The 12,629-nt window shown below is 54.6% G+C and overlaps 1 protein-coding gene across 6 annotated transcripts in view; it reads left to right on the top strand.

Annotated features, from left to right (window-relative positions):
• FRMD7 (FERM domain containing 7) overlaps positions 1-12,629 on the top strand; it is a 24,776-nt gene extending 12,147 nt beyond the window's left edge. For 2 of the 6 annotated variants that reach the window (XM_037408138.1, XM_037408139.1), the window contains 11 exons: positions 4,407-4,511; positions 4,897-4,939; positions 6,257-6,335; positions 7,066-7,163; positions 7,303-7,417; positions 7,619-7,766; positions 8,948-9,043; positions 9,334-9,497; positions 9,741-9,809; positions 9,907-9,982; positions 10,143-12,629. In XM_037408138.1, coding sequence (XP_037264035.1) covers positions 4,407-4,511; positions 4,897-4,939; positions 6,257-6,335; positions 7,066-7,163; positions 7,303-7,417; positions 7,619-7,766; positions 8,948-9,043; positions 9,334-9,497; positions 9,741-9,809; positions 9,907-9,982; positions 10,143-11,183 — 2,034 coding nt within the window. In that variant the 3' untranslated portion in view covers positions 11,184-12,629. Of the gene's footprint in view, positions 1-1,964; positions 2,243-4,406; positions 4,512-4,896; positions 4,940-6,256; positions 6,336-7,065; positions 7,164-7,302; positions 7,418-7,618; positions 7,767-8,947; positions 9,044-9,333; positions 9,498-9,740; positions 9,810-9,906; positions 9,983-10,142 lie in introns of all 6 variants that reach the window. The other 4 variants (XM_037408142.1, XM_037408140.1, XM_037408143.1 and 1 more) reach the window with 4 other exon arrangements.

Here is a 12,629-nt window from a genome sequence, read left to right as displayed (position 1 = left end):
CAAAAAAAGGAAAATAAGCCTGAAATCCAAACCAAGAGGTTATAGTGCTGATTGCTAAGTGTCTTTCAGCACCAACACACTCCCACTCTTCCTTGTTATTGGCATTGTTTATAACGAAGGAGGAATGGCTTTTACTTATCTGGTATTGCCTTTTGGAAGTCAGCTAATATGAAGTGATGTTCTTGACAAGTGTCGAGTTCTTCTCTCATTTGTCTGTGTGCCAGTATAAGTGTTCAACAAGGAAGAAAAATCTGGGAACAGAATAAAAATAGCATATTTAACCAAATTACTCCAGGTGAGAAACATCTGCATGTGTCTCTTCCTGGGCATTCAGCTGAAAAAGAAAACTCTGTGGGTTTAGGAATAGTGAGGGGAAAAAGCTCACGGTATCTTATTTTCTGCATGACAGTGTCCCACAACATGCTGTCATTAATAATTCACATTTAATAAATGTTAGCTCTGAAATAAGTTTTAGATGTTAAGTATTAATATCTATGGTGTTAGCTTTATATATGTATATAGATAACTGAAACTAGATTTATCTTGACTATGTGTTAAAAACATCTTTTTACAAGTGTGATTGAACATTTACTGTTGGTTAGCATTTGGTAATCACAGTAGCTAATTGAATTAGCTAATTCAAGTAGATCAGTTCTAGCACTTACCTGCATTTTGTGTTTAATATGAAAGAGCTTTTTTTCCAGTTCTATTACATTTCCTAGACTCCTGGTTTTATAGCACAGCCTGAGAATTGCTCAGTCTTGATGCACGGCTCCTATTCTTTGCAATAGCATTTTGCACAAAAGAGGATTGTAAAGCAATGCCATCCCTTGGCACAGTATGGAAGTTTTTTAGTTTAGTTTAATTAACGTATCCTAGAGCTGGTATCCACTTAAAAATGAGACTAGTTGTTTTAAAGTGCCTTTTTTTATTTATTTCATATTGATTAGATCAGGGCGTAATGAGAGACAATTTCAAAGCTGCTGCTGGTACAATGTTGCTGCGGTTTTTTCCATCTCTGCTTTCTCATTTGCCCAAAACACTTAGGGCGCTATAGCTCTGCACGACACGTTGCAGCAAATAGCTTCCATTAGAGGAACTCCTGGTCATTTCCTTTTTTCGCATGGAATGGTATTGGAAAGCCCTTTTAGGCATTTGATGCATTTGATGCTGTATGGGTATGCTAAATGAATAGTTGAATTAGTGACTTCTCCATTATAAAAGGACCGCTTTGGGCTAAGTTTTGAGCAGATATTTCAAGCCACTCTCCCTAAACCCCTCCTGACTTTGGAAAGCTCTTTTGAATGTGTCGTACTTGAGTATAATGGGAGGGAAAATGACAAAAGAGAGAACACAGCAGGCCTGGCTCTCCCTCCGCCTCACGCTTGGCGTATGCGTCTGTACCTGCCTCATGTGGGTATCGCAGCCGCCGGCACGTGCCATGAGGTCTCATTGCCAGTCCGGCTTTGCCCAGGAATGAGCTCCTCTCCCAGTGCAGGGTGCTGGCCTGGAAAGCCTTTTGCCTTCATCTGCATCCTCGCCGACAGCCGGGACCCGGCACCCTCTCTGTGGCTGCTGAGCTCCCGGGATTTCCTCCATCTGGGTGCTGGAGGCGGTTCCCAGGATGGCAGCCGGCAAGCCAGGTCTGAGCTCCCAGCTCAGGGGGTGGTGGGGGCCTGGCACATCTCCGAATGTCCCCTGTTGTGCCCTCCCTGCTGAACACCCCAGGGCTGAGCCATGGCACAGACGGGATCTTGCCGGGATGCTGCCCACCCTGGCAGTGAGCCCTGTGCCTTGCACTGGGAGGGCACCGGGGTCCCTTGCCCGGGTGCCTGGGTACAGGGACAGTCACAGGTCACTCTTTAATGGGTTTCTTGCGCTGAGAGGAGATATTGCAAAGCTGCCTCCCTTCTTCCTTCCCTGAATACCTAGAGCTGTGACCTGGCATGTGCTGTCACCAACAGAGTCGCTCTCCTCTCTGGAAAGGGTTTAAGCAAAGCAGCCTGAGCCTGGGCAGCTCCAAGCCTCCCAGAGCAGCACCGAAAGGACAAAGCACTTTGCAGCCTGCGCAGACAAAGCCAGGGCATCTCTGCTCCTGGAATTTGCTACAGGGCAAGATTCAGCGGGAAGGAAAAAAAAATAGAAGAAAAAGACAAGCCAAGCAAGTACAGAAAATCTAATTGCTGGGGCTGAATGAAGGACAAAGTCTCCCATGGTCTCATCTCCCTTAGGACGAGTTAAGGTGGGGATTCATTGACAGGAGGTACGCAGAGCTGGCTGCACACCAGCTGGTGGCTTTTGGTGCATGGCATTGCGTGCCAGCTGCAACCACGCAGAAGACACCAGCATGCCTGGCATGGGAGGCATCTCCCAAGGTGCTGGAGAAAGATCACACCAAATCCCACAGGCTGTCGCTCCCCGCTAAACCTCAGACCTGGGTGCAGCAGCCTGTGCTGCGGGGAATGCTGCAGAAGCATGGCTTTGCTGTTGGAGCGCAAGTGCTGCCAGGGTGTCCTTTGCGGAGGGGTGTGCGCGTCCCCGTGTGTCCTGTAGGCTGCTGTCTGCCGCTGGATGTGCCTCTTGCTTTCTTACACTGCTTAAAGTCCCAGCACTTCCACCGAGGAGAGGAGGGGCAAGCGCAGCCTCTCCTTGCCACCCTCTTCTACACAGGGGTTTCTGCCTGTGGGTGTGAACCTGGCCCTGCGACATCATCGAAGGCACATTTTGCATCAGACGTGGGGCAGCCAGCCCCACACCTCATGCTCCTGCCTTGCACCGCACTGTTCCAACACAGCGCCCGCTGCTCTCACCGTGCAGGGCTCCTGCTGCCCAAGCGCGACTGAAGGCAGCGCGGGCCGGGCCCTGGGTACCACAAACGCAGGATGGGACCCACAAGCAGCGCTCTGCGAGGGGAAAGGCCCCGCGTTTAAACCAGCCCCTGCATCAGCAGGGCCGTGTCTGCCCAGCGAGCAGGTTTTCCTGGGGATGGGGCCACCCGGCTCCGGCGGTGCCTGCCGCGGGCAGTGCTGGGTTGGAGGAAAGCGGGTTGCTCCCAGCAGACATGCGGTGGGTAATAACCCAGTAAGAAATGCTTGTCTTTCCTGGCTGCCTGACAAAGGCCAAGGCCTTTCATGCTAGAAAATTCTAGCTTGGAAATAAACATTTATAATTGTTTTAATTACCCTTGTGATCTAGTAATTTTGAGGAGAACCGGGAGTGCTGCAGAGCGAATGCTGTTATTACGCTATCACTTTTCAGCAGTCCTTCACCTCAGAGCCAGCAATTTCATCCCAGGAGAAGCCGTGCAAGGTGGTTATTAGTGTGCATCACCACCAGCAGCCGGGTCCCTCCCATCCCTGCCAGGAGCAGCTGCTGGCACAGGCAGCCGCAGCCTGCCCTCACCCCTGTCACCCGAAACGCCATAGTTTAGCAGCTGTCTAACCCAGCGCCTCTGCTCTGCCTTGCTTTAGCACTAACCCACGCTCAGTTTTGGTCTGCTCTTCACGAGCTGATAAAGGAGTAGCAGGGGTTTTGTTGGGGTGGGTGACTGCCAGGTTCGTTTCTGGTGCTTTCTGGAGCATTTTCCAAAGTAGGAGCCTCCTGGATAGCTCCCCAGCCGTGTTACGCAGCACAGCAACAAGTCAAGCAAAACACTCTCCGAGTGTTTCTGTTTACTGGGAATAAATACAGCTTGGCCTCCCTTATCAGCGTGTAGAGCCACTTAATTAATATTACTAAAGCACACGGATGACCCAGGGCCCAGGATCTCCGCAGGGTCCTGTTGCTGTTCATTACCATTGCCCATAATAGCAGCTTGTCCCCAGCAATCCGGTCGCCGGCTGTCGGGGCACACAGGCTTGCTGCACAGGTTTGAGGCGTGCTCCCGTTTGCTCGTAATTTGCCATGGCCGTCCCTCATTCAGATGATGCTCGTCCTGGGGATCGTTCACTGGTTTGCCAGGCATAGGGCTGCCCAGACAGTGATGGTTGCAGAAGGTGGGCCAAAAGCAAGATTTCTTTCCTCTTCTTTATTTTTCTGGTTTACATTCCTTAATACAGAAGCGATGAGAAGGCATTCGCCATTTCAAAAGTTTCAAAATTAGATTGTGTTTTGCTCCTGTAGGTATTTATTTAAATTATGCTTTCCAAGCATAATTTATGCTTTATTTAAAATATGATTTCCAAGAGCCGAGGTAAGGGGAGCACAGCATGTAGTCGTCCTGTCCCACATGCTGAAGCCAACAACATTTATTAAGATGCTGCTGCAGCATGATCAGGAAATATCCCACAGCTCCCCTTGGGATGAAGGCAGGGAGCTCAGCCTTCTCCCCTATCCCACTGAAATCCCATCGCCACTGCTGTCAGCACTGCCTAACCCTTTGCTTCTGCGGTGTGTTTGTTTGCTAGCAAAAATCCTGCGGAAAAGGGCTGTTCAACCTCACCTGCAGCCACCTCAACCTTGTGGAGAAGGAGTATTTTGGGCTGGAGTTCCGCAGCCAGGCTGGGAACCACGTGAGTGGGGCTCGTGGTGTGGGGCTTGTGGCGTGGGGCCCCCACACTGCACCGTGCCATGTCCTCGCAGCAGCCGCCTGCACGGGTGGGGGCACGCCAGCACCTCCCTGAAAATGACACATGGGAAATGTCAATGGCAAGTTTTGCCGTGGTGCCAAAAACGCCTCAAACATGGATGCTACGAGGGGGGGGGTCACCAGCTGGTTGGCAAAGCCCGTTTGCAGCCACGTGGGGTTTCTCCATGGCCGTTTGTGCAGGGTGCCCAGCGGGACAGCTTGCTGCAGCCGAGCTGGCCGGCGTTTTTGTGCTGCGTTCCAGCATAACGCTGCTGCTTTTATTCCGTCTTGTGCCATTTACTCACCCGGTTCTTTGCTTTCTCTTTCAGGTCTGGTTGGAACCGCTAAAACCCATAACAAAGCAAGTTAAAAGTAAGTATTTCAAGAATAAAATTCTGAATCGCTACCAGTGACAGACTAGCGCAGACACGTTTGTGCAGTGTTCTTGCTTGGGGATGGGGGCTCTGGTTTTTTACCTGAGCTCATTTTCTAGTGTGAGGCCGGATTGTTTGCAAAGACCCCGCAGCCTGTATAAAACCCTGTAGGAACACCCCTGCCTTTGCAATCTGCTACCTGCACCATTTTAGGCTTGAGCCGTTAATAGCCTGACAGCTTGGCCGAGGCGCAGGGGCGGCTGCGTGCGTGCGCGTGCGTCGCTGCGCTGGCAGGGCGGTGGGCATCCCTCCCTGCATGCCCTCCCTCCCCCTTGGCAGCTCTCAGCAGCCCAAGCGCCTGCGTGAAGCAGGGGTAGCCCTGTGCCTCGCAGGCTCGGCTGCTCCTCGCCAGCCCCCCAGCCCCCCCGCCACTGCACGGAGATGCTGCGGAGCCTGACCTGAATTCAGGCTCAGCATCCCCTGTCGTGACCGATGTTAACACAGTGCCCCTTTCAGCCTATGCCCGTTTCCACCCCCACGATGAACCAAATGATATTTTCCCCGAAGACACGGCGACTAAGAGGTAGCTGAGAGCACGAGGCCGTGCCCCCAGTATTTGCAGTGGGCAGGCTGCAGTACAGTGTTTGCACAAATTTCCCCGTAAGGGGGGGAGAACGTGTGAAGAGCCTCCCCTTCCTAGGTGCACCAGAAATGGGGTTGTTTCAGGCACCAATTTCTTTTTCCATGTCCCTTCTGGCCTGTCCCTCCAGGAGCTCCTGAGCCGTCCCATGGTGTCCTGGGACAGTCAGTGCCTACAAAATTGCTTCCCTCCCTCCATGTTCTTTGCCTTGGGCTTGGCCGCTTGCTCTCACTCATCCCACAAAAATTCTTTGCCCAAACAGCCTCCCACGGAGCTGTTGCATCCCAAGTGCTTGGATGGCTGAGTTTAATGCACAGCCCCGCTGGTGGCAATTACACCGGGGCTCTGGCCACACTCCAGACACGTACCCCCGGCACTGCTCCACGGAACTCCCCTCCTAGCAGAGGTCTTTGTGACTTAAAGGATTGCTGGGGCATGTTCTCTTTAGTATTATTTAAGTGTCCAACCCCCTGTTCGCTTCCAGTGGTAACACTGGGGGTCTGGGCAGGCTGGTTTTTGGGAGCAGGCTGCAGTCCATGATGTTCAGGGTTTCCATCCCTGCTTTGTAAGGGTCCAGGGTAGTTTACTTTGTAAGGAGACAGCATGTGTGAAGAGAGTTGTAAATGTTCCCAATAGACACGTAAAAGAAAACTTATGAAGATGTTGTGTTTTAAGATCCTAAGGAGGTTCTTTTCAAATTTATGGTGAAATTTTTCCCAGTGGACCCCGGCCATCTGAGAGAAGAGCTGACCAGGTACAGTACTTGTTCTGTTACTTTTTTACCATGCAGTCCTGTATTTTTGCAGTTGTTAAGCATGTATTTAATTCCTTATCTTCATCCACCCGAACATGTCTGTGAGCAGTGGTTATTCTAAGTATTGAAAGAGCTCTGTACTTTGTAAAACAAAACCCAAGAGAATGTCTTTTCTTGATCCTCTGTTTTTAAACAAAATCCACTTGAAGGATCAGCCGTCTTAAGAGGCTGCAATTTTACTGCCAAACGCTTTAGCAGTTGGGCACGGAGTCTGACCGCTCAGTCTAGCTCCTGCCTCAAGCTGTGTTCTGAAAGAACTAAATTTTATTTTTAAAAATGACATTGTTAGCCCTAATGTTTTAGAGAAAGCACTGCGAACAGGAACTAGGAAGAAAAATAAGACAGTGCTTCTGTAGAATGTTAGCCCTGAGAGATGCAAATGCCCTCCAAAGCATATAGGAATGTTAACTCTGAAACCTACTAACGGGCATCTCAATGGCAGGGGCGTACTGTTCATAGTGGTGCCCAGCTACAGCCTTCTGCAGGGGCTGCGTGCTCCTCCTGTGACCCCATGGGCCAGCACCCCTTGGGCTGAGACACGGGCAAGCGCAGGGAGAGGTGCAGGGACAGCCTGCTCCCCTTGCAGCAGAGCCCTCGCGGCTCAGCCCGGCGCCCGGCAGTCTGCTGAGGCCGGCTCCCTGCCAGGACATGCTCCTGTCCCCCTCCACAGGTACCTCTTCACCCTCCAGATCAAGAAGGACCTGGCGCTGGGGCGGCTGCCTTGCAGCGACAAGAGCGCGGCGCTGCTTGTCTCCCACCTGCTGCAGTGTAAGGGCAGGCGAGTGCCTGCAGGGACTGTGCCCCCTCCCCAGGGACCCCGCGCTCCCTGGGGCTTTGGCTCTGTAGCCGGGGTTCCCCCTGCGGTCCCCTCTCCATCCTAACCCACGCTCCCCCGTATGCCCTGCAGCCGAGCTGGGGGACTTCCATGAGGAGACAGACCAGCAGCACCTGGCAACCCACAGGTACCTGCCCAACCAAGAGTACCTGGACAACAAGATCATGCACTACCACCGGAGACACAGGTAAGGGCTGGGCTGTGCCGAGACCACCCACCCAAAGCACCGGCCGGACACCTGCCAGTGGGACTGGTCCCATTAGCAGGCACGGCCGGCGATGGGGCGGGTGTGATGCCAGCAGGCGCATGGCTGAAATGGCATTTTTTCAGCCCATTTCAGCACTTGCCTTCTCACTCTTGTTGCCTCCTGCTGCACTTGTGGCTCCAGAGGGAAGACACCGGCCGAGTCAGACATTCAGCTGCTGGACGTGGCCAGGAAGCTGGAGATGTACGGGATTCGCCCGCACCCCGCCAGCGATGGCGAGGGGACACAGATCAACCTGGCTGTGACACACATGGGCGTGCTGGTCCTGCGGGTGAGCCCGGGGCTCGGGGTGGGCGGACAGCACCTGGGCAGGGTGCCCTCTCCCCACGGGCATCCCCTCCAGTTGCGGGGGGACCTTTGTCCCCTCTGTGTGCTACAAACCCTCCCAAATCCTACGAGGAGTGTGCCCCAGGAGATGTGCAGGTGATGCTCCGGGATGTGGCTGCAGGGCTCAGCCCACCACCCCCACCAGTACCCACTGTGTGCCGCCGTGCCCACCCCCGCTCTGTTGGCCCTTGTTGCCATGAGTGCGGCGGTGTAAGCACCGCAGGTTACACGGCTGCATCACATGTGTTCACCGTATAATCTTCCAGCAAAAATAGCCACCTCACGTCTGTGCAATTACATAATGCTGTAATCACGGTGTAGCTGCAGAATAAATACAGACTTCCTCGCAGCCGGCGTGAAGCAGTGCTTGCCTCCCACACTGGCTAATTCCAACCTGGGAACATCTTGCCAGAGCAGGGAAAAAAAAAATATGTCCTAGCTGTGGGTCTGCTGTTCATAATTAGTGCTGCCAGACCCAGTTATTTATTCAGAGCCATAAACACCCCTCACGTGTGATTAAGGCATCTGTGAGCCCATTAAAACCTGGGCTCTCCCAGAAAGCTCAGAGGGTCTCAGTGCCACAGCATGGAGTGACACAATTTTACCTGGTCCTGCTGCCACACCAGTGTTGTGGGACCGCATCTAAATTGCTACTGTAATACGTATCAATTGATAGGTAATGATAATGAGGGGTAAGGTATGCCTGCAGCCTGCTTAAGCTGAGTTTAGAGGTATGGGAGTGAGCTGCCGTGCTTCCCAGCAAAGGAGAGGAGGGGTTTTATTTCTTCTGGGGGAGTCAATTCTGCATTAACTCATGTGACCTTCGAGCTGGGACAGACAGGACCCTGCCTTGACTTCTGTGAGATTTGTCTTGGGATCCTGCAGTTTTACAAATAGCGTCAGTAGGCAGAGTTAAGCCCTGAACCTCCATCTCTGCTTTTAGGACCAGCTAATGGAGAAGAGAGCCAAACAGCAAAGCCCAGCACCCCTTCCCCAGACCCCAGCAGCACTGAGAGCTGCAGCAGAGAATCACGCGGTGTCCTGCGAGCTCAGGTCCTGGCCCATGGCATTTCTGAATTCCTGGCATGCCCTGTCCTGCCATAACCTCTGTGTCCCTTCTTGCAGGGCAATACAAAGATCAACACGTTCAACTGGTCCAAAATTCGCAAACTGAGTTTCAAGAGGAAGCATTTTCTCATCAAGCTCCACGCCAACGTCTCTGTAAGTACCATGCTGCAGGCAGCTGCCAGGCTCAGGAGCGGGCAGCTGCGGATCGAAGGTCGGCCACGCACAGTCTCTCTGATTTTGAATGAAATCCATTCCTGCTGCTCATGGCTGATGCTCCTTCCCCCTCGAACGTGGCACGTGCCACTCCTGTGTCCCCACCATGGTGCCGCTGCACTGCCTGGAGCCACCAGCAGCCCGGTGTGAGATTTTGGGGGGTCAGGAGGGCAAACAGCAGAGCCTGGCTCCGCACCCTGAGACCGGCTGGCTTGTCTCTGGCCGTGCAGGAGCTGTGCAAGGACACGCTGGAGTTCACCATGGTGAGCCGGGACACCTGCAAGGCTTTCTGGAAGACATGCGTGGAGTACCATGCCTTCTTCAGGCTGTCTGAAGAGCCCAAGTCAAAGCCCAAAGCCCTTCTGTGCAGCAAGGGCTCCAGTTTCCGCTACAGGTAAAGTCCCGGGGGAAAACCCAACTGCTGGGGCCGGGAAGGGCGTGGGGACAGCCCTGAGCTTCCCCTTGGTGTTGGCCCCGGCTGGATGCGGGTGGGGGGTGGGGGTGATGCCCACCAGCTGCTTTTCCTGGAGAGACCATTGCTTCGGTCCTGCTATGCCCCCTCCCCTCACCCGGGGCACGGGGGTCCCCCCAGGGCTGGGGCTGGGGGTGTTGCTCACACTCTCCCTCTGTGCTGCAGCGGGAGGACGCAGCGGCAGCTGCTGGAGCATGGGAGGAAGGCAAAGATGAAGAGCCTGCCCTTCGAGAGGTACCGGGGGGCACGGAGAGGGGCAGTGCCCAGGTGGGGGCAGGGCACAGGACCCTCCTGGCCACGCACCCACCCACCCACCCTCTTGGTCTTGCAGGAAGCACTACACATCCCGCTACGACGAGAGGCAGTGCCGCTCCTCCCCAGACCTTCTGACGGACGTCTCGAAGCAGGTATGTCCCCGTGGGGTCCGCGATAGGCAGGGCCGTGCCCGGGGGGTGTCTTGGCATTGCAGCCCAAGCCAGACCCTCAGCTCTGGGGGCTCGTTGCCAGCCCCACTCTGTCCCCCCGCCCAGCTGGGGGTCTGGGTGCCCACCCTCTGCCCCTGCTCAGGTGGAGGAGCTGCGCCTGGCCTACGGCGGCCGGGGGTCCTACCACGCCAACGGGGTGCACGCCTCCGAGCCCACGCTGGACAGCCGGCGCCGGAGCTCCACCGTGGAAGTGACGTTTGCCACCGAGCTGGAGCGCTCCAAGCCCGAAGCATCGCCCGCCTTCCTGCCCCACTCCAAAAGCTCGTCCGCCTTCCCCCTGCTCTACGCCGAGCTGGAGCTGGAGCGGGCGTGGGAGCCCACCGACCACTTCGGCGCCAGAAACCCTTTGACATCCTTTCGGCCCCACCACCAGTTTGCCGGGAACAGTAAAAGCACCTCGGTGGGCAACATGCAGGAGGTGACTGCCCGGCCGCTGGTGTACACAGACGTGCCGTGTCCCCCGCCCGCGGCTGCCCTGCCCCCACAGGTCCTCTTCTACCTGGACAGGCCCCCACAGCCCCCGTGCCATGCACTGGCACCCGGCGAAGACGCGGCAGGACCAGTGGGTGGATGTGGCCCTGTGGCAGCAAAGCCCCCCAGGCAGAGCCCGAGCGGCACCTGGACCGGGGAGTTCCATCGCGCGGCTGCGTGCACGGCAGCAGGCACGAGCATGGCCCCAGTGCAGGAGAGCAGGTCGCTGGCTCGCTCCTTTGATTACGGCCTTCAGGAGCAGCCTCCCAAGCGGTCTTGGAGCCAGTCGGACATGAAAACCATCCGCTTCCCCTACGGCTCCGAGTTCCGGCCCCTGGGGCCGTGCCCTGCCCTGAGCAGCCGGAAAGCAGGCGTGTTTTGGCACGTGCCGGCCCAGCAAGGGCTGGTGCCGGGGCTGCGGCGTTCCACCGAGCGCTACCTGGGCAGCAGCACCGAGTCCAGCGACTCCGACTCCGACCTCCTGGCCGCTGACTACTGCTCCCTCTACGGCCGGGTGCTGCGGTCACCCATGGCCCGGGTGCGGCTGTCCTCTGGCAGCCTCCAGCTGGATGAAGAGGACGAGGAGGCGTCCTTCGCCACCAGTGCTGCTGAAGAGAGGACTTGCAGAGGGGCCTCCAGGTATTTCACCTAGGTGCCTGACACCAGCCGGAGGGAGCAGAGGTGGCCAGGGTGACAACCTTGCTTGCAGGGCCGCTTACCGCTTGGAAAACATGGATGGGTTTTTTAGTGCCAGGGCTCTTAGCTACAGAGGATGTGCTAATGGACAACAAGGGAGCATTCAGAAGTCGTACTCGACTCCTGCACCATGCTTGGAAGCCGGTGCATCTCCGCCACCACACACAAGGGGCCAGGGTTCTCCTAGAGCCCTGCAAGGACCTCATGTCCTGCCCAAGCTGGTGGCTGCTGGCCATGCTTGGAGTTCAACCATTGGAATCTTCATCAAGCAAAGGAGGGAGAAAAAAGAAAAAGAGGTATCTCATGGAAGGGTTTAAACATCTGTTTTTTCACAGCTGCAGGGAAGCACAGTGGTGGGAAAGGTTTTTGAGGTCTGTTTGGAGAGGAGCAGGATTTTCAGGAGAGGCTGCTCTGGGAGCTGAACGCTGTGGACACGGCCAGTGCCCCAGCATGGAGCCCCCCTCCTCCATCCTGCCTCTCCTCCCTCCAGCACCTGCCCCTCGAGGACAAGGTCATATGTGTGGGGTGCTGCTTGTGATGCTTTAAGCCACGGAGCAAGCAAACTGCTCTGCTTTCTTGCTGGCCAGTTTAGTGCATTACCTGTCCCTAAGAAACATCTCAGCCGTGCTTGTAAATCATTTAGCAGCATCCCACAGCAAGCTCTGGCAAATAGGTTAATAAATGATACTGTGTAGCTCTGCTTTTCTCAGGCCCGTTAGCTTTATTTTCTGGCCTCCACAGCCCTGCTACCTCAGTGCCCTGCTTAAATCTTGGTCCCCCAGATCAGGCCTCAGTTAAGCAGCATGGGGAAGAAGTTCTCAAGGAAGGGGCAGGAAAGAAACAGGCAGCTGGTGCTCACCCTTGGCATTAGGAAGTCTGCTGGAACCATGGTGCTTCGCAGCTTCCCTGTTTGCTACAGGTGTGCACCCTTGTTTTTACCAGGGCTGTTTCTAGCTATAAAGAAGGAGCAGGAGATGGGACTGCTCATCATCCACGGTGTGGATGGTTTATCTATTGCTCCCTAGAAGGGAAAAGGTATAAAGACACTTCCTGGCAGTTGTTTTTATAACAAGAACTTATTATTACCCTAAACCTACTCAGAAAAATGGAGAATGATGACACCTCTGTAAGATTTTAGGGGAGGATCTTATTACCTTTCTTTAAGAACAACCCTGTACGCATCTGTAGGACATGACTGTAAGGCGTGGGACAGCCCATTAAATCTACAGTTGAGAAACAACCGCGGCCTGCTAGAATGGATTTCAGAAACAAGGAAGCTGGGACAGAGACAGAAAATAGGTTAAAATGTAAAAAGAACTTGGCTTACGGGTACTGCTCACCCTGCGCATCGCTGTCCTTTGTTTTAGAAGCTGGGCAATAAAAATCAGTTGCTCCCACCAGA

This window comes from Falco rusticolus, chromosome 14 (genome assembly GCF_015220075.1).
Source record: "Falco rusticolus isolate bFalRus1 chromosome 14, bFalRus1.pri, whole genome shotgun sequence".
NCBI classification, from domain to species: Eukaryota; Metazoa; Chordata; class Aves; order Falconiformes; family Falconidae; genus Falco; species Falco rusticolus.
This window is presented reverse-complemented; position numbering and strand designations above follow the sequence as displayed.